This window comes from Pinus tabuliformis, chromosome 6 (assembly GCF_031772625.1).
Source record: "Pinus tabuliformis cultivar Carrire ecotype Pingquan chromosome 6, CPIR1, whole genome shotgun sequence".
In the NCBI taxonomy this organism is placed as follows: Eukaryota; Viridiplantae; Streptophyta; class Pinopsida; order Pinales; family Pinaceae; genus Pinus; species Pinus tabuliformis.
The window spans coordinates 1,728,202,035-1,728,223,044 of NC_142292.1; the positions used below are offsets into that span (position 1 = coordinate 1,728,202,035).

General features: G+C 38.2%; 1 protein-coding gene across 1 annotated transcript in view; it reads right to left on the reverse strand.

The window, feature by feature from the left end:
• LOC149265721 (uncharacterized) overlaps positions 1–16,031 on the reverse strand; it is a 31,575-nt gene extending 15,544 nt beyond the window's left edge. Inside the window, exon 1 of the mRNA XM_089429730.1 lies at positions 15,739–16,031. Coding sequence (XP_089285856.1) covers positions 15,739–15,889 — 151 coding nt within the window. The 5' untranslated portion in view covers positions 15,890–16,031. The remainder of the gene's footprint in view (positions 1–15,738) is intronic.
• Between the last annotated feature and the right edge of the window lie 4,979 nt (positions 16,032–21,010).

The following is a 21,010-nucleotide window of genomic DNA, read 5'->3' on the forward strand; positions in this document are numbered from 1 at the left end:
AAATTTGGAGATGAATGACTAGAGTAAGGATTTTTATTAATGTCATGGCCAAGATCTTTGCAAAACAACCGTTAGATAAGTCCTGGAAGTTTAACACAATGGGCTCTTGAGTTTCTTGTCTTGGGAGTTGGCTGGTCCAACCGAAGACTTCCCCTCACGCCCAAGATCTAAAAATTAATGAGATCTCTACACACGTAAGATCAAATTATTAGATAAATAGGGTTAGAGACCACACAATAAATCCTCAAAATCTAAAGATACCTACTAGATCAATCAAATTTATTGTGCTACTCTAAATCCAATAACTAATGCAAAATATAATTAATCCAACCACTAGCTAATGAAATAATAGCTTACAAAATTTTATTCTGCAGAGTATTAAGCACGTGATCCATAAAACATTACCACAAGAAGCAAAAGAGGAACACCATCACGAATAAACCCCCAAAGACTTGCTTTATTATTCCAAAAAAAAAGATTACAATCAGCAGAGCTTGAATCAGAGCTCGATTACAGATTTTTTCGATGAGTACATCATACCATGAGGAGCATAATAGCTTCCTTATATAGAAAATGAGAGCATCAAACCCCTCCAAGTGGAAATAATGGCTACTTCCCTTGATCTATGGCTTGATCCTTGTCAAATTAATTTGATCCCTTGATAATCGGTGCATAGATCTCCAAAATAATTCGACTTCCTTGGGCCGGATGGACCAAGATTTGACTTCTAGGTGATTTTGGACCAATGGAGAATCTTCAAAAAATAGAAGTATCGTAAATGTTGCATTCAATCAACCAATTTGACCCAAAAATTTGATTTTTTTGAGAAAATATTTTCTTTTTAGCCCAAACGAATTTATGGACTGGAACTTTCTACCTTGGAAATGAGTCCTTTCTAATTTTTTGACTTTGAAAAAGGACCTCATCAATTTTTATAATTTTTTCCACTCAGAGAGAATTTTATTTTCTCTCATTTTATTTTTTGATTAATTTTTGGCTTAATAATTTTGCCATTTTTTGCCAAAAAATAAATTAAAATGACTCAAGAGGGGATTACACATATTTTCCACCCTCAAAGTGGGTCTAAAAAATGTTTTGGCAATGATGTCTAATTATGAGTAATCATCCACCAAAAATATTCCTTGACAACACTTTTTACATCAAAATATTTTTACATAGACATCCCATTAATAGGGGAATTTACAATAGACCCATGACCTTTTAGACTCAACCAAATTCTGCGACACAAGATATATGATCTAGTATGATAAAATATATAGACTCGATAACACTAGGTCTTACCTAAGACCCTACCATCGAGTCTCACTCTAGCTTTGGAGTATGTGTGGGAGAAAAACTCTGACAATTATTTGGGTACAGAAACGCGAATAATTTGCTAAGGGTAAAAAACCCCCTAGAGTGGAACTCTTTAGCAAAAAGTCTTAGGCAACCTAGATGTTTTTACATGGCTTCATAGTCATACTAGAATCATTTTTACAATGAAGGCCTACAGGACTGCGGAATTTGGATTACAATGACAATCTGGAAGCTGCATGATGAAGATGATCTTGAAAAATTTTATCTACTGACATGTACTATGCTTCTTGGGGTTATTGACACAGGTATGATAACAGACAGAATGATTGTTGTTTGGGAGAGGCTATGGAGTGGGAAAGGGAGACTCAATAGAATTCTATCTTCCTTAAAATTGATTTCAACAAAGCTCATAATAGAAGACGTTGGACCATCGTTAGCTAAAGGTTACAGTGTCATGGGCTTGGTACTCAATGTGTACATATGTTTAATACTATTTTTTCACATGCTTATCTTTTGGTTTTGTTCATGACTCTCTTTCTGATAGTGTCATCTTACATTATTTATTAGGCAAGGCTACCTATTGCCCAAGTACCTTTATGTTATAGTTGATGATGCTTTGGGCCATATTTTTTGAAGTGGTTAAGATTCAAGGGCAGATTTAAGGTTATTTCTCTTCAAAGAGGTTCTAAGATGGTCAATAACAATTTTGTTGATGACTCCCTTATCTCAGTCAGGGGAGATCAGGAATCAACGAACTCAGTTAGAAAGCGCCTTAATATATTTTGCTCTGCTTCAAGTGTCATGATGAGTGATCACAAATCCAACTTGTGGCTCATTGGCTTTGAGGATTCTTCAAATTGGATTCCTAGGGCTTGGTAGTTTATTCACCTTAGAGTGAGTTATATATCACAAGATCCATTTTAGCACTAGTATTTCCACTACATATATGTGGGATTAGTGCATACAAAGACTTCGAGTGAAGCTTCAGTACTAGCAATATAAAGATCTTCCGTTTGTTGGTAAGTTTGACAGTTGTCTCTAGAATTATCTAGGCTTCCCATGTTTATTATGTCTCATGTTGGCTACTTATCGCACTCAATTTGCTAAATTGGAGAAACTTTTGAGGTCCTTTCTTTAGGCCAAACATAGAGGAGAAAGAGGTTTACCAATGGTTCTTTGGCATATCTGTATCCTGCCTAAGAATGATGGTGGAGTGGGCTTAATATACATAACATGATACATCTCAGTGGATAGTTCTTACAACCAAATAGGTTAGATGTTTAAATGGTAATGTTCCATGGAAGGTTTTCTTGAGACACGGGATCTTACAGGGACAACCTAAGGTCAAGGTGAGAAGCTCTTTTGGTCCGTGTGATATCATTGCTTCTTCACATATCTTCAAAATCTGAGGTTCCTTTATTCTGAAAAGTATTTTGAAACATGGTGGTGGTCACCAAGCATCTATGTTGGAACTTATGTGGCAACAGACATGGGTTAGACCTAGCAAAACAAATCCATCTAGAGCTGGAAATAGAGTTATCAATGTGTTGATAAAATCCCTAGATTTGAAGCTCTGAAACTTAGCAGAAACAGTATCTTCTTGTGGAAAGATCCATGGGACTGTGAGTCTAGATTACAGATAGACTAAAGAACTATATGTGAGATTTAGGATCTAATTAAGTTGGAGGATCAATTCAAAATGAATATTCAACTACAGGGGCCCATATGGCGAGATTGGGTGTCGTCCTTTGGTAAGACTTTTCGGCTTTGTAATACTAGGAAACTTCATAGCTTGCTTCATAAAAAGATGCATTTATCCCTGACCTTGAATCCTAGATGGACTTTCACTTTTTGATACTAGAAGACTATACAACTTGCGTTATAAGAAGACACCTTTATCCGTGATCGTGAACCCTAGATGTACATCTACAAATCCTAAGAAAGATGGATTAAAAGGTTACGCAGTGTTTGGTCCTTCATAATCTCTTTTCAACTTCGAGTTTTTTGCTAGCTTGCTATTTTTAATGGGCGTCTAGCAACGACTCAGCCTGCCAATAATGGTTTTATGGCTAATCGTAGCCTTTTGTGTGGGAAGGAGAAAACTCTCAACATTATCATGTGGGATTGCAATTTGCACAGGAATATTGACAACAGATTAAGCTCCAAATCCTCTCTATTTTCCAAGGAAAAATCCATTGGCAGGCACTATTTTTGGGGAATCAAATCAGTTGTTGTTATCTGTCTTTCTGGCTTATGGAATTGCATTAGAGTTTTGAGCTTCAACCCCATTTATGCTTTGGAAGTTGTGTTGTAACTATATTTTTGAGATTAGTGTTTGCTCTGTCTCTTCCTTCCTTTAACCTTGGCAGCAAGAGGTACGTTTTCAGTTGCTAGCCAAAGGCTTTTTTTAGATTATAGATGCAAAGAAGTTCGAAGCCCCTACTTATTCTTATGCAGCATAAGTAGCTCTAAGAAAAGTTTGATTGTCTGTCTTCATCTCTTATACATATGTTGTTTTCTTTGTATATATTGCTTTATTTGTAATATATGAAGTATTTCCACAACAAAAAAATATTTATTGCAATTGATGATCAGATTGATTGCAACAATGAGCAAGGTGAGGTCTGTCAAAAATTGGCAGCTCAGTGATGAATTTCTAAAAATAGAAAGTCTAAAAATAGAACTTCTAAAATAGTAATTCACCTTGCATCAATTGGTAATCAAGTATTGTTGATGGAAAATCCCTTCTAATCATCAATCAATCCAAATAGTTCAATTTCGACTTAATCATCAATATCATCATCATTATTTTATTATTATTAAAAAGAAATTCAAGTCTCTCAATCATGTCATATGTAACTCCCCTCAATTAATGCATATGTTACTCTCTCTCTTTAATGCTCTTACGCACCTCTTACACTCTCTTACACACTTTAATGACTCGTCATAAAAAGATTCCTCTTACACCTCTTAAATTCATAAGTTACACTTCTCTCCTAAATGCATAAGTTACACTCCTCGCCTTTATGGCATAAGTTACACTCATATTTTGGCATATGTAACTCCTCCTAAAGGCATAGGAGTTACTCCCCATGAATTCGACCTCCTTGCTCTTCGTATATATTTGTGCCTCTCATCCTCACTTGATACACTTACTTGTGCTTGTGAAAGAAGAATTCAAACTTGAGAAGAGCTGGAGAGTCTAAAGGAAGCTTGAGATAGAGAGAGAGAGAGAGTCTTGAAGAGCAAGAGCAGATCTTGGAGAGCCAAAGTGATTCCATGTTTCCGTGTTTGGAGAGATATTCTTCAGATTTGGGCAAACTTCTTCATTCTCTCATTGTACTTTGTATCTCTGTTGAACAATTGATTTCTAATAGAAGAAGAATCTGGTTGGGTTTTCCCCTTGTATGTTTTGCCCTGGTCATTGACCTAACTTCTTTGTGTCTCATTGAGTTCTTGGTTGTCTTCCATTGTGCAGATGGTTTATATGGTTTATGTTCCATCTACAATTACTTAACTTCTTTTGCAGCATAAAGAAGTTTTGGATTTAAGTGATTGTAACAGCATAGAACATCAGAATTTCAAGAAGGTCAAACAAAGGGTAAATATGATCACTTGCATTGAAAGGAAGCAACGGTGAATAGGGGATCCACCTATGACAAGAAATTGACAGTATAGAGTATGAGAAAATATATGAAGAAGGAAGGATGGTGACACGAGTGTCTAATTACAACACAAAGTATCAGACACTGAAGAGTAGCTCAAGAAACATGATTTCTGACAGAAGGATGTTGAGTCAACAAAATATTGCAACGTTGTCCAGGAAGAAGCTGATAGGCAACTATTCTGCTCCTGGCAAAGTTTGCAGCATCTAAATGTACCTGCAATATAAAGGTTGTGTGATGTATAAAAGAGGACCACCCTACTCAAATTGAAAATTGCCAAAGGGAAATGCAAAAAAGAAGGTTGTGGATTTTTTTCTTACTAATATGGGTGTAAGTACCACAACAAAGCAGACAAATATGAGCAACAGCTGAGACAAGGAAACGAAACATAAAGAGAACAGAAGAATGAAGAAAATGTTAAAAAGAAAAATAGAGATATATGTAGAAACAAAGGCAGAAGAAATAAAATCTTAAATCACCCATAGTGAATGCTTTACAGCAAAGATGTGCATGCACAAATCGATAGAAAATGTGCACCGGTAAACAATAACAGCCAATGTCACAGGGTTCGCCAAAGTTGAACCTTGAGGTTCGAAATTTGGTGAACCTCAAAAAGATGTTCAGTTTCAGTTCAGGTTTGCTCAGGTTTATCTACAGCCTCTGCCTCGTGATATCAGGATTCTTATTCTGATGTTGATTTCTTATTATTTTATGCTAAAACTTAAAAGTCTGTGTGTAGCCGAAATTAATGGCAAACCTCAACTGAATCTTCTCAGAAAAATCGAATTTAAATTGAACCTAATCGTTGCGAAACCGAACCATGTGACAAAGATAACAGCAAACCAAAGACATACATAAGCCGGACATTTTATGGAGATACTAACTGAATTCAGTTAAGAATTGTACAACTGACTCTCAGAGAGTTTTAAGAGTATAATTAAATAAGCTTACTTCCACAATAAAATGCGCATGCTTAAATTAACAAGACTTTCAACATTAGAAAGAGGAGAGTTCCAACTCTGCTGGGGGATCACAATGGAGAATCTATGAAGTAGACAACGCACATGCTTAAATTAACAAGACTTAAAACATTAAAAAGACAAGAGTTCTGACTCTGCTGAGATCACAAAAGAGAATCTATGAAGTAGACAATAAAATATGCACTGTTTGTATCAGCAAAGAGGACTCTGAGAACCGGCAATATCTCCAGCCATACCAAACAAGAATAGCAAACCTCTCTAGAAGCCAGAACATACAATCTAAAATAAAGCAGGAACAACTTAAAGTAATACTCTATTGACCTTGATTTCATACGAAGGAATTTGCTATAAGCCCAGATCCAGTGACTGCATACAGTTTATTTTATCATTTTTCTTTAATCATTTTTAGTTCCTTTGTCCACACACACTACATTTAGAATACTTTCAAATTTTAATAAATATTTTTTGTAAAGGTTTGAGCATGTACTAATGAGATCATTGAACTACTTTATTAGTTGACATTGATGAATTCACTCCCAAGTGGATATTCATTCCTTTTGAACTTAGAGCTATATTTTACAAGTACATTTCTTTCTTTCCTCAGTTATGATAAGTATGAAACGAAGGTTTTGTCACAACAAACATTCAAGTATGACAAAGGTAAAGAGTTTGTTATCAAGAGAAAGTGACAAACAATTTTCCTAGGTGGTGGAAGCAATGCCTGCTGTGATCTTTACTATAGATGTGCCATGGGTTCAGCACATGACATGATGATACAATGCTATTCGCATAGCCAAATATGCTTAAGGTATCATCAGCAAACGACAAAGAGAAAGATAACTCCTAAGCCCAGGTGATAGTGCCCCTGAACTTGTATATCATAGAGGTAACGCTTCTGTAAATACTCTAATAACTGAAATATATCATACAGTAATTATCCCATAAATGTCAAAATGATCAACAAGCATTTAGGATATGACAAAATACAAGCAAAAGAACCATCTCAGAGACATTCCACTAGATGGTGAGTACCAATGACAACTAATTAAGAGTAATATAAATGACACCCCCTAAGTACAATGCTGGCTTGTTACAGAAAACCATCATTATTGATGGGTTACGCCAAATGAGAAATGGCCTCACAAAATGTATAACATTAGCTGCATTGGTCTAGTTGAGAATCAAGGTGTTTCTCAAATAAAAACAATGACCTATTAGGTGTGTATTTCCACAACAAGCACAGCAAGGTGAAATTATAACTCGTAACCTTATGGAACAGTGTTGGCAAACCTTGCCACATGACAAAACCCTCTCGTTGAGATTGTCTTTGTATGATCTTCATATAAAGGGCCTGCTAGAAAGCTACCGTGACTTTAAGGCAGCTGTGGAACAGAGAGCAAAACTCCAAATTATTGTCTTTGTGATTGGTAAATGACTGGGGTAGACATAATCAGAAATAATTTACCAAAGATGCTCTGCAAAAATGCATCTGTCACCACTTTTTGATGGAATAAATTGGCACAAATGTGCTGACAAGTTGCTTTACAAAACACCTAAATACAGTTAAATTTATCTCTTTCAAAAAATGAGTACATTTATTCCAAGTGCTTTATTAAATACATGGGTACAGATATGCTCTGAAACCGTCTTCTAGAAACTTGACAAGCAATCCCATTTCTCACAATGTTTCCATTCATATCCGTGTTTGCATTCCCTTATTGACACTGCATTGGTATTATCAATCAATTTTCTATACATAATAAATGCTGGGAGAAGAGGTGTACACAAATATCTTATCTCCACGAACCCTATGGATTCAGTCCTTGTTTCACTCCCATTTCATTTTTCTCGCGGCATATCTGACAAAGTGTTCAATAAATGTCCAGATATTGTTTTTCGATTTAATTCATCCTCCAAAATAGTAGTATTTGTGAACCAGGTGTTTATTTCACTGGTAAGGTGCAGAAAATGTTAGAGTTGGCAAGTGCAGGGAGGATCTTTTTTGAACCTAGTGGAAAACAAAGTTTCAACTGGCGCCTGAGCAGAGCTACTAAAAATCAGGCTGAGGCGCTAGCTCTCTATCAAGGGCTTAAAATTCTTGACCCAAGGAAAATAAGAAACTTGATAGTCATTGGAGACTCCACAATAATTATAAGGCATGCGCTGCTCTTCTTCATCCAATTGCAATCTAGCAAGGCTCATTCTACGACTCCAAAAAGAGGCCACTTGCTTTGAATCTATAGAGAATTTTCATGTGTTAAGAGATCGAAACTGCCAGGCTGATCAATTGGCCAATAAGGCCTCTCGCCCAGGTGGTGGAACCCTTAGGTCAAAGGAGGGAGTATCCTTCTCCCCAATTCCTTAAATTCATCAGAATCATTAAACCAAAGGTTTGCATGCCATTCACTATCCAAGCCAAGGGAGGATTGGGTGACACCTAATCATCAGGATTGGGTGAATATAATGTAAATAAATAATAAGTAATATGAACAGTCATCTGGAGATGAGGTGAACAGTCTCTCCCTCATGTATATAATAAAGACCAACCTAAAGGAATGTAAAAAAAATACAAATCAATTTGTGTTGAGGAGTTACTGCCTGGTCTGAGATGGTATCAGCGCCAGCTCCCAAAATTAGCTTTTGTGTTGTAACTCCTTGTATCAGTTTTCTGCCATATTCTGTCCCTCTATTCTCTGCGCTCCCTGGGCTCTCTCCCATACTTTCCATGTGGTATTTTTTTATAACCACTGCATAATTGTTCTACACCCACTGCATAATTGTATTGCTACATAATTGTTCTGCGCCCACTGAATAATTGTATTGTTGCATAACTGTTTTGAGCATACTGAAGGCCATCTCTGTCGTGTGTCATGATGGAGTGTTGAACCTTTGCTCATTCCACGCTACTGGAGGTATGCTCATTCCACGTTGTTGCGTTGAGAGCATGGTGTAGTTGCTACATTGAGAGCATGGTGTAGCTGCTGCGTTGAGAGCATGGTGTGGCTGCTGCATTGAGAGCATTGTTGCTGGTATCCTGGACATTGTCGGAGGCTTGGGTTTGTTCTTGGACAAATTCGTATTACCAGATTTCTCATATATGTGTGCGTACAAGATTTTACAATGCATTCAATCATATCCATTGTGGGAATAGTTCTCACTGGCAAGGAGAACCCTTAGGTCAAAGGAGGGAGTATCCTTCTCCCCAATTCCTTAAATTCATCAGAATCATTAAACCAAAGGTTTGCATGCCATTCACTATCCAAGCCAAGTGGCATATCAAATTTACAAAGGGAGGATTGGGTGACACCTAATCATCAGGATTGGGTGACACCTAATCATCAGGATTGGGTGAATATAATGTAAATAAATAATAAGTAATATGAACAATCATCTGGAGATGAGGTGAACAGTCTCTCCCTCATGTATATAATAAAGACCAACCTAAAGGAATGTAAAAAAAAATACAAATCAATTTGTGTTGAGGAGTTACTGCCTGGTCTGAGATGGTATCAGCGCCAGCTCCCAAAATTAGCTTTTGTGTTGTAACTCCTTGTATCAATTTTCTGCCATATTCTGTCCCTCTATTCTCTGCGCTCCCTGGGCTCTCTGCCATACTGTCCATGTGGTATTTTTTATAACCACTGCATAATTGTTCTGCACCCACTGCATAATTGTTCTGCGCCCACTGCATAATTGTATTGCTGCATAACTGTTTTGAGCAGACTGAAGGCCATCTCTGCCGTGTGTCATGATGGAGTGTTGAACCTTTGCTCATTCCACGCTGCTGGAGGTATGCTCATTCCACGCTGCTGCGTTGAGAGCATGGTGTAGTTGCTGCATTGAGAGCATGGTGTAGTTGTTGCGTTGAGAGCATGGTGTGGCTGCTGCATTGAGAGCATTGTTGCTGGTATCCTGGACATTGTCGGAGGCTTGGGTTTGTTCTTGGACAAATTCGTATTACCAGATTTCTCATATATGCGTGCGTACAAGATTTTACAATGCATTCAATCATATCCATTGTGGGAATAGTTCTCACTGGCAAGGAGAACTATCCTGAGTGGTCCCGGATGATAAAACACACCCTTATTTTCAATGAGTTATGGAAAGGAGTGTGTTGGAGACAGAGACAAAGAGCCAGAACAGCGTACCTCAGACAAAGAGCTCATCATTTGGGAAAACAAGAGCAGCAAAACTTATGCATTAATCGCAACATCTGTAAATGAAGAGGTGAGTCGCCATATTTCGCCATTTTCAATTGCTTTTGAAGCCTTACAAAAGCTGAAAGAACTCTATGACTCACATTCTGCACTTGAAGTTGTTCAACTCATGATTAAACTCTTCACTCTTGAACTGCAAAATAATGATCCTCTTACTCTTGCATCTAAAGTAAAGTCTATAAAGCATGATATTAAATCCACTAAGGTTGAATTGGATATTCCTCTTATCTCTTTTCTCAAGGCACTTTATCCTACTTACTCCAATTATCTTTGACATTGCAAGCAAATGGAAATCTCAAAGATATCACCTTTGACTCTCTTGTGAAAAAGTTTGTTGAAAGAGAAAAAGCTTTTGGAAAGAAGACAGCCCCTGAATCTTCTGAAGAGGCTGTGTGCCTTGCTCATAAAGAAAAGCATCCTGCTCAAGATTCTTCAAGAGGAAGAGGTGGTCGAAGAGGAAGAGGAAGATATTTCAGAGGCAGGGGGGGCAGACATTCTCAAGGAGAAAAGGCAGATTTGCACTGCATACGCTGCAAAAGAAATAGATCACATGATGTCTCTACATGCAAGTTACCATGGGACAAAATTGAGCAGCAAAGAAACCAACAGAAGGGTAAAACTAATGATACAAACAAAGGTAAAGCACCTGAATCCGCTCACTATGTTGTGGCACAACGTAATATTGGATTAAATGAAGATTTATTTAATGCTTCACTTGCTTCTTGGAAAAATGATTGGTTGTTTGATTCAGGAGCAACCTGCCACATGACTCATAGAAAAGATTTTTTTGAAGAATTTACTGACAATGTTGATGGAACAGTATACTTTGCAGATCAATCAAAAATCAAGCCATCAGGGCTTGGCACAATCGGGCTTCAATTACCTGGTCTTCCAGACTTTCTTCTGCATCATGTTCTCTATCTCCCACAGCTGAAGAGAAACTTGTTGTCCTTGGTCCGCATCTGCCAGCTAGGTCACTTCATTCATATGTTTGATGGCAAGCTTGAGGTGAGAAAAGCATCTGACCACTCACTTGTCATGAGGGGAATAGAAGAAGAAAGGCTTCTCAAACTGCAAGGTACCTCTGCTCGTGCACAACATTTCTCATACAATTCTCATCATGAAGAAGGTACACTTCCATCAAGTTTATTATGGCATGCTAGACTTGGACATTTGAACTATGACAGCCTCCGCTTGTTGAAGAAAAATGGTGTTGCTGGTTTGCCTACAATTCCTAGGAAATTTAAGCAATGTGATGCTTGCATTCTAGGAAAGCATAGCAAACAGTCTTTTCATGATTCACATTCAAGAGCACATAGAAAACTTGAACTCATTCATTCAGATTTATGTGGTCCAATGCCTGTTCCTTCTGCAAATGGAAATAAATATATGATGACATTTATTGATGACTACACCAGAATGTGTTGGGTTTATTTATCGAAGAACAAATTTGATGCTTTTCAAACATTCAAGAACTTTCATAAATGTATTGAAAATGATGCACAATCTCATATCGGGTCTATTCGCACTGATAATGGAAAAGGATACACATCAAATGAATTTGAAACTATCTTCGCCAACATGGCATCAAACATCAAACAACTATGCCTTATAATCCCCAACAAAATGGTGTAGCTGAAAGAATGAATAGGGCAATCTTAAATATGGTACGATCCATGCTCTTCTTCAAAAATGTAAAGATAATGTTTTGGGCTGATGCTGTTCTATGTGTTGCATATATAAAGAATAGATATCCATCTAATGCTATTAGAAACAAGACTCCATATGAAATGTGGTATGGACATGTTCCTTCGGTAAAGCATCTCAGGGTCTTTGGTTCCACCTGTTATGCCTTGATACCAAAGGTACATAGAAACAAACTTGGTGCTGGAAGTCGTAAATGTATCTTCCTGGGGTATTCAAACACCTCCAAAGCATACCGTCTCTATGATAAAGTAAATAAAAAATTTGTTGTATCTAGAGATGTATTTTTTCTTGAATCATCCAAAACTGACAATGTTGTTGAGCAGCAACTTGATCGCTTGGATAGATTTGCAAAAGCAAAATAATTTCAAGAATTTAATAATCAAATTCCACATCTTGAAGGGGGGATTCCTATACTAGATCAACATGTGGAATCTTCTTCTGAAGAACACTCTCCCCTGTATGAAACTCCAACAATGGATGATGCTTTAAGTGATGTGATTGACAGAATTGGGAGACTCAATCTTGATTCAGTCCCAACTCAATTAGCGGAGCAGCCTGGACCATCTGAAAAAGGTCCCCCAAAGTGGCTGACAAAAACACTTGAAAGTGTTCATCCTGATGAGGTTGGAAAGACAGGAACTAGAAATTCAAACCGACAAAATGGAAGTGATGTAGATGACTCTAATTCACCTGTTGATATGGATGTTTCTTATGATTGTGAATTAAACTTGTCTACAGATTTTGAACCAACTTCCTTCAAAGAAGCTGCTTCTCATGATGAATGGGAAGAAGCAATGCAAAAGGAGTATGATGCCCTCATAAAGAATGACACTTGGAAGCTGGTTGATCCTCCATTAGGAACCAAACCAATTGGCTACAAGTGGGTCTACAAGAACAAGTATAACGCTGATGGCTCACTTGACAAGCACAAAGCTAGGCTTGTGGCAAAAGGTTTTGCACAGAAGGAAGGGGTCGATTATGAGGAGACTTCTGCCCCCACAGCAAAATGGGCTACCATCCGGACACTCTTTGCCCTAGCAGCTCAAAACGGTTGGAAAGTCCATCAAATGGATGTAAAAACTGCTTTCTTAAATGGAGATCTAAATGAGAATGTTTTTATGTCCCAGCCTGAAGGATTCGCTGTGAAAGGACATGAACATAAAGTATGCAAACTAGTGAAGTCCTTGTATGGCCTCAAACAAGCACCGCAAGCCTGGTATAAAAAACTAACTGAGCATCTTCTTAAACTCAATTTCAAACATTATGATCTTGATGATGCAACTTTATTTGTCAAGAAAGTTGGCAAAACAGTTGTATATCTTGTGGTATATGTAGATGATCTTTTGATGACAGGGAACAATGAAAGCTACATTGCATCCATAAAGAAGGAATTGGGGAAAAAATTTGAAATGACTGATTTGGGCTATGTTCATTACTATCTTGGTATTGAAGTAACCCAACATTGGAAGTCCATATTTCTTTTTCAAAAGAAGTACATTGGAGATTTACTAAACAAGTTTGGCATGACAGAATGTAATCCTCTTACCACTCCAATGGAACAAAACTTAAAGCTCAAATCTATTGAAGGAAAGAATTTGAGGATGCAACAAAGTATAGACAGCTTGTAGGAAGTTTCAACTACCTAACTACTACCAGACCAGACATTTCGTTTACTGTTGGAATCCTCTCCAGGTTTATGCAAAAGCCTTGTGAGGGACATTGGTCTGCTGCAAAAAGAGTTCTAAGGTATTTGAAGGGAACTCAAGACTTTGGAATCAAGTATACACAGGTGGACGACTTCAGCTTGATTGGATACTCTGATTCAGACTTCGATGGAGACAAAGAAACTGGGGTATCTACTTCAGGATATGCTATGAGTCTTGGATCAGGAGTTGTCTCTTGGAGATCATGCAAACAATCAGTTCCAGCAAATTCCACAATAGAAGTAGAATACGTGGCAGCAACGGAAGCAACAAAAGAATTGTGTGTCTTAGGAAAATTCTTGAAGATTTACAAGTAAAACAAGTACAATCAACTCCACTCATGATTGACAATACCTCTGCAATAAAGTTGGCCAAGAACCCAAGTTCCATGATCAAATGAAGCACATCAATACTAAATATCATCTGATTCGACATCATGTTGAGGCCAAAACAATCCATCTCCGTCATTGTTCCACTAATAAGCAAATTGCAAACATCTTCACCAAAGCGCTTGGAAGAGAAAAGCTTGAACAATTCAGAATGATGCTTGGACTCACCAACATCCCTTCAGATTAAGGGGGGGAATGTTGACACCTAATCATCAAGATTGGGTGAATATAATGTAAATAAATAATAAGTAATATGAACAATCATCGGGAGATGAAATGAACAGTCTCTCCCTCATGTATATAATAAAGACCAACCTGAAAGAATGTAAAAAAATACAAATCAATTTGTGTTGAGGAGTTACTGCCTGGTCTGACACCTGTACCACTGCACATACTGAGTTTAGTGGAGGAGAGGCCTTTTCAAATGGGGTTTAACTTTTATTGCGACTTCAAGCACCAGCAGGATAATGGAACCCGAGTACTTCACATCTGCACTGGGTGGTAGCTGTCTGCGATCCCCCCATGAGCTTAGTCTTGACCCGGAAATGCCTCTTCTCAGCCTGTGTCTGATGTTTACCTGGAAGCATCCCTTCTCAGCCTTGTCAGCAGTGGAAATTAGTCGCTTGGTTATAGCCTGTTCCCCTGTGTTTTATGGTATCAAATTAGTGCTGGGATTTAAGTGGTTCTCAGTGCCAACAAAGAATTTTTAAAAGGGGAATTGAAATTAGTTTTCTCAGTCTCTCTAGAGGTTGGAATGCATGGAAAACAATAACTGTCTCGACTGTTACCCTTTGTATGAGATTATGAACATATGTCACGTCTTACAAAGACAAGTGGCCCTTATAGGAGACAATAGGACTTCTATTTTCTCTGATACAGGTAGAATTCATTCTCAGAGGGAAAATCATACCAATGAAGTTTGCAATCATAATGGAGACTCTGTCACTGTATAAGAGGCAAATAGAAATTTAGAGGCAGAGCGCTGTGTTATATCACCAGGTTTCAAGTTTGGCTAGGAGTTCTCAGTCAGCCATCTCCAACTTCAGAATGTCTATTGGCTCGGTTAGTGAAGAAACCAATGATTACCAGTTTGTTCACCAGATGCCCTAATATGTTGGTATGGACCAGGATTCCTGGACTTCTCTTGTAGAACAAGAGGAAGCATTAAGCAAGCATGTTTTTAATTAATTGCAAGTTTTATCATGTTTTGTAAAATTGTCTGGTTTTAAGCGTCTTTTACAGCTTTACAACAGTAGAATATTTTGGACATCCTCTACAAAGGATAGCAATGTCTCTTTTGAAGTTAATCTTTTAAGATTTTGGACAATTCCTGAACTATACCACCATGAGAGAGTCCTCCCTCTTATTGTATTATTGTTCTGAGTGACGCTGCAGTAACTTTCAAACAAAAAATTATCCGTTTTCGCTTTAAAAAACGGTCGACAGAATGTTAAGCCGCCTACTGAGGTTCTATTTTCAATGGGAAATTGTCAAAAAGGACTGAGGCTGGCTGTAAGTCGGGCTCAATTTTGGTAGAGTAAATCGATACCCAACAAACCTCTCAAATAAGATGAACGATTCTGCCATTTGCGATGCAAGTCCTCGAGACTTGTTTGTTGACGCATAAAAGAAAGAAGAACGTGAGGATGGCTACATGCATGTGAAATGTTTGACAAAATGCCCCCACGGCATTTGAGAAAATAGGTGAGAGTTAGAGAAATGGAAACATGCAAATGGGGAGATGATAGAAGTTAAATTACCTCGATTCATGTAGAACCAGGGAACGCTGAAAAGGGCAGCAAATATTGCGATCCCTGCGAACACGTGTTTTTTCTCACCGCTGTACATATAGTACTGTAAGCGGGAGGAATGCCCTTTGTATCCTTCTGCTCCTCCATTTTCACCACCCATAGATGATATTGAAAGTATGCGATAGCCAACTGTCGAGTACTTGCAGCATAAATCCCTTACAATTCTTCTTTCATAAACTGTCTTTCGCAAGCCCTATAACCAGATTGGAAGGCGTTTTGTATTTTCTGTAAAATGTGATTAATTAATAATTCCATTTATTTTTTTTTATGGATAATATATTTATATATGTATTTGTATTTGATCTCGACATGTACATTAATTGGTTTGTTTAGGATTCACTAGTCGACATACTTAAGATTGAAACCTTATGGATAGGGTTAAGGGCAGAGTGAATTGGAAAGAATAACTAGCATTTGCATCTAATGTTGCAAAGGAAACGCTATAAGGCATACAGTGTGGAGGAATATTGAAATGTGAATGAGCACTTTTGAAAGCAATGATCGATGATAATGAATTTCAATTGAGGAAGCCATGCCTAAAACCCTATCCAGGGGTTAAAGTGGCTATAAAATGGAATAAAAATTGTCATAAATAGCCATTGAAGTTGTTTAAACACCTTTCTATCTGGATAAAGATTGCCTAGTTGAAGGTGAAGGTAAACAAATGAATCCAGGTGAACAGGTCGATGATAATGAGTTTCAATTGAGGAAGCCATGCCTAAAACCCTATTCGGGGGTTAAAGTGGCTATAAAATGGAATAAAAATAGTCATAAATAGTCATTGAAGTTGTTTAAACACCTTTGTATCTGGATAAAGATTGCCTAGTTGAAGGTGAAGGTAAACAAATGAATCCAGGTGAACAACCACTGGGTATCCATATCGATTTGGATAGGGTTATTTAAGAAATCATTATTTAAACGAAAAATTTAATTAATATCAAGATATATTTAAAACATGTATTATATTCATTAAAATAGATTGAACATAAACTATCAAAATGGTATCTTGAAACATCCTTTTTCAAGTTTCAGTTGGAAAATACAAGTAGTAAATTGTAACGGAAGAGGTTAGAGAAGAAATATAATCTTCTGAAGAACATTGTGGTTGTCATTCCATATTTGAAGTTGCATCGAAATTTTTTGGAGGCATCGAAATCCTGAAGAAGCAGTAATGAACCTGCAAAATGTATATTTTGTTAGGATTTGTAATATGTAAATTAAGTGTGGAAATTTATTTGTAATATTTTGCTTGTGAGTTGTGTTAAAATGAAATTGGAATGAATGGAAATGAATATTTGTTACAGTATTCAGCCCAGTGTCTACCGTGTGCTCAGTGATTTTATCATCTATAGTTCTGGGAGACACACTACGTCTGGGAAGGTGGGTGGTTTGTTATATTCTCAAATATTCAATTTGGTGGTTTGTTATATACTCCAATATTCAATTTGTGTTAGAGTGGTTCAGGTAAACTTAAACTTGATTAGATAAAGTTATTAGTTGTTTTTGGGCTAATGAGAATCTATGGTTTTGTCCATGGTATTCATATGGAATATAGTATATTCTTAAGTCTTCAATTTCTGTTAGAGTGGTTCAAGTAAATTTGATTAGGTAAAGTTATCAGCTATTTTGGGGTTCATGAGAACCCATAATTTTGACTATGGTATTCATGTGGAATATAGCCTGTTTAAAAACAGAAAGACTCCATAAGTGAAAGAAATTAACATGGAGGCTTTTGGCTTTTAAAAAGGTTATATTCCATAGGAATATCATGGGCCAAACCATAGGTTGGAGCTAGAAAACTACTTATAGGTTGGAGAGAGTTGTAACTAATTTTAAGGCTCCTTTCTATCTCTGTAGGTAATGTTTGATGAAGTCCATTTAGTTGCTCTTCCCAGTAAAGTTTGTCCTGTTCACAAACAAGCGCCCCAAAAACTTTCAATGATAAAGGCAAACCATGGCATGCCTTTAAAAACCCATCTACAAGATTTTCAAATCCTGGTAGTGGATATGGCTGGAAAAAGGCATGCAAGCAAAACAGCTCTTGGGAGTGTGCTATATTGAGGCCTGGTAACTGATAAATTGACGACTCTACAATTCATGCACTTCTAAGGATATGCTTGCCCCTAGACGTAACCAAAATCAAGCTCTTGGGGTGAAGGACATGCTTAATTGGCAAGAAAGGATCTAGTTGATCCACATGACCTACATCATTTAATATTATGAGTGCCTCACAAGCTGAGAGATTCTTTTTAAGTATCTCCACGCCTTCTTCCCACCTTTCAATTTTGATATCTCTATCCTTCAAGTCCTTAATGAGTTTGCTTTGTAAATTATTTAGAGACATTCTATTTGCATTTTCCCTCACATCAAATAGAAAGCAGGATCTATCATAATCTGACCTCTTACGATTGAAAAGTTCTTTGGCCAGCGTCGTCTTTCCAATTCCACCGATGCCCACAATCCCCACAACCTTGACCTCCACATGCTCGTCATGATGCAGTCGCAGTGTCCCTTCAAAATCTTGTAACTTTTCTGCCAAACCAGTTGGATATTTTTCCACATCTAATGGCATTGCAACATTTTTCAACACGGCTTGCACGACCTTCTCCAACAACTCCTCTTCGTGCTCCTCCAAGAGTCTCTCTTCGCCCTCGTCCCTGAATATTAATTAAGACAGTAAAGTAAGTAATGACAAAAGCATACTTGAGATGTGATATATGCTTCAATGCAACAGATTTAGAACTAATATGGATCGAGACGGTGGATATCCTTACCCATCACCCTCCTGCAGTTCAAAGCCACTTATATTCGCGACATGATGAAGGGCGTTTCGCCAAGTCTGGATAGTCTGCAAGTCGTACTGCTGCTTCTCTTCGTGGATACGTAGGGCTTTAGCGTACGGTCCATCTTTATCTTTGCCCGTCCACCTGACCTCCGAGGGATTCACTTTATAGAAGACCGAAAGAATAATAGCTTTGGACTCCACCATGAGGACCAGCTCATCCAGGCACCACCTGGATTCGGCATAGGTCGCAAATGAAATGGCTATATGGACAGAGGCTACTCGAACAACAACTTCTATCTGAGATGTAATATTGTGTCCAGCCTGCAGTTCGGGCTTGTCGAGGAAGACTTGCAATCCATTGGAAATGAGGTGACGATATTTGTAACCATTAGACCAATGCGCAAACCGTTTCAGCAACTAATTTTTTGTAACCATTCTAATCTAATGGCTATAATCTTTGCAATCGTCTTACATATAATCCTATGGCATATAAAGATGACAGGTAGGCAGAGAGGGGAGTTGATTTCAGAGGGAAACGCCTTACGGCGTAATTAATTAATCGTCAATGGTAAAGGTGACATACAAGGTGGGAGTAGTCTACCCAGGCGAAGGAATGGCCCGGTTTCCGTCGCCGCCTGGAAAAACCTCCGGCTTCGGACGCTGGCAATTCCTCCGCCCTCCGCCACCCTCTGCATTAATGTCCACGACTGACAGATATCTGACAGACATTTCGATTTCCATCGCGTCTTACCGTCGGGGAGTTAATTCACCATGGAATTTGAATTCCTCCGCCTGGGATTAACTTCAACTTCTCGGGTTAAGGTTCTTCAGAGATTCAAATGGAGAAACCATGTTGCAGGTCCTCTGTCTTGTGTCTTCTTACTGTGTTTTTGATGCTATGTTCCGGGTTCGAATCCCGCTGCGCTCAGGAGATAGCAGCTCCTGCTCCAATGCTTGAATCAGAAAAAGAAGCCCTGTTTTCAGTATTGGGTTCTCTGGTAGGAAGTGACTCGAATGTGAGTGGGATTTATCCAGATCCTTGTGGTACCACACCTATTCAGGGATCTTCATGCGATCGATTCGGCGATTTCTGGTTCGTTACAGTATTAAACCTTGGCGCCATTTATGATAATGGCGCCATTTATGATAACTCTTTGAAATGCAGTGAGACCGCCAGCATTCATCCTGCACTTTTCAGCCTCAGGCACTTGAAAACTCTCTCATTCTACATGTGCTTCAATTGGGCTCCATAGATAATGCCTTCTTGAGGGTGGAAAAATCTGAGCAACTCTATCCAGAGCCTCACATTTTGCAGCAATGAGGCCGTGGTTGGAGTGCTCCAGTCTGAGCTATGTGAGCTGGGAAACTTAGAAAATCTAGTTGTGAAAGAAAATAACATGAAGGGTCCATTGCCAGAGGAGCTGGGGAGATTGTATAAACTGAAAAAGCTCCTTGTCAGTCGGAATCAGTTTTGTGGCCAAATTCAAACTTCGATTGGCAACTTGGAGAATTTGCTAATCCTGGACCTGAGTTTCAATAAGTTGAATGGTACTTTGCCTTCTAAAATTGGGGGCTTAAAATCTCTCATGAAGATGGATTTCAGCGATAATTTTAACAGAGGGAAGATTCCGCCGGAGTTGGGCGATTTGAAAAATGTGACGTTGTTGGATCTTCGCAACAATGGGCTTCATGGCAATCTTCCACAGACATTGACGGACATGAGTAATTTGCAGGAGCTTTATCTAGGAACCAATTCTATTGGGGCCAATATTTCTCTAGCATGGGATAAGCTGCCAAAGCTAATGAGTTTCAATCTCTCGACCTCAAGATACAAGGGAAGAATACCAGAGTCTCTGGGTTCATCCAAGCAATTGCGATATATTTCTCTCAATGGCAATCGTTTCACCGGGGAAATCCCATCGAATTTGGCGGAGATTCCTTCCTTGAATACATTATATCTCAATGGAAATAATTTATCAGGCACAGTGGTTTTTCCTGAGATCTTTTGCAAGAGATTGGGAAGGCGCCTGGCCCTGTGGAATAATGGCCCGGGGCTTTGCTATGAAGGCTCTGGTATAATAATTCCTCATGGTGTCAGTTCCTGCAGCTCCGAATCATCAAAGGCAGCAAGCCACCCATCTTCTCCAACTAGTTTTGTAAGCCCAGGCATAAAGAGATATGATGTTGAATATGTTTCTGTACTGCTGTTATTACTGTATGTAGGCACTCTAATGGCTCAACAGCCATAGATAAAAAACAGACAGCCCTTATTTTGAAGGACGGATATATAATTTTATGTGTATACTACATCAGGATACCTGTGTTCCTTTTTGTTATCGTTCGTTATATTAAGAAATATGAAAAAAAAGTTCGGGGATACAAAATCTGTTTCATCTTTTTGTGTTTCTCTAAGTAATATTTGACCCAATCAGTCAT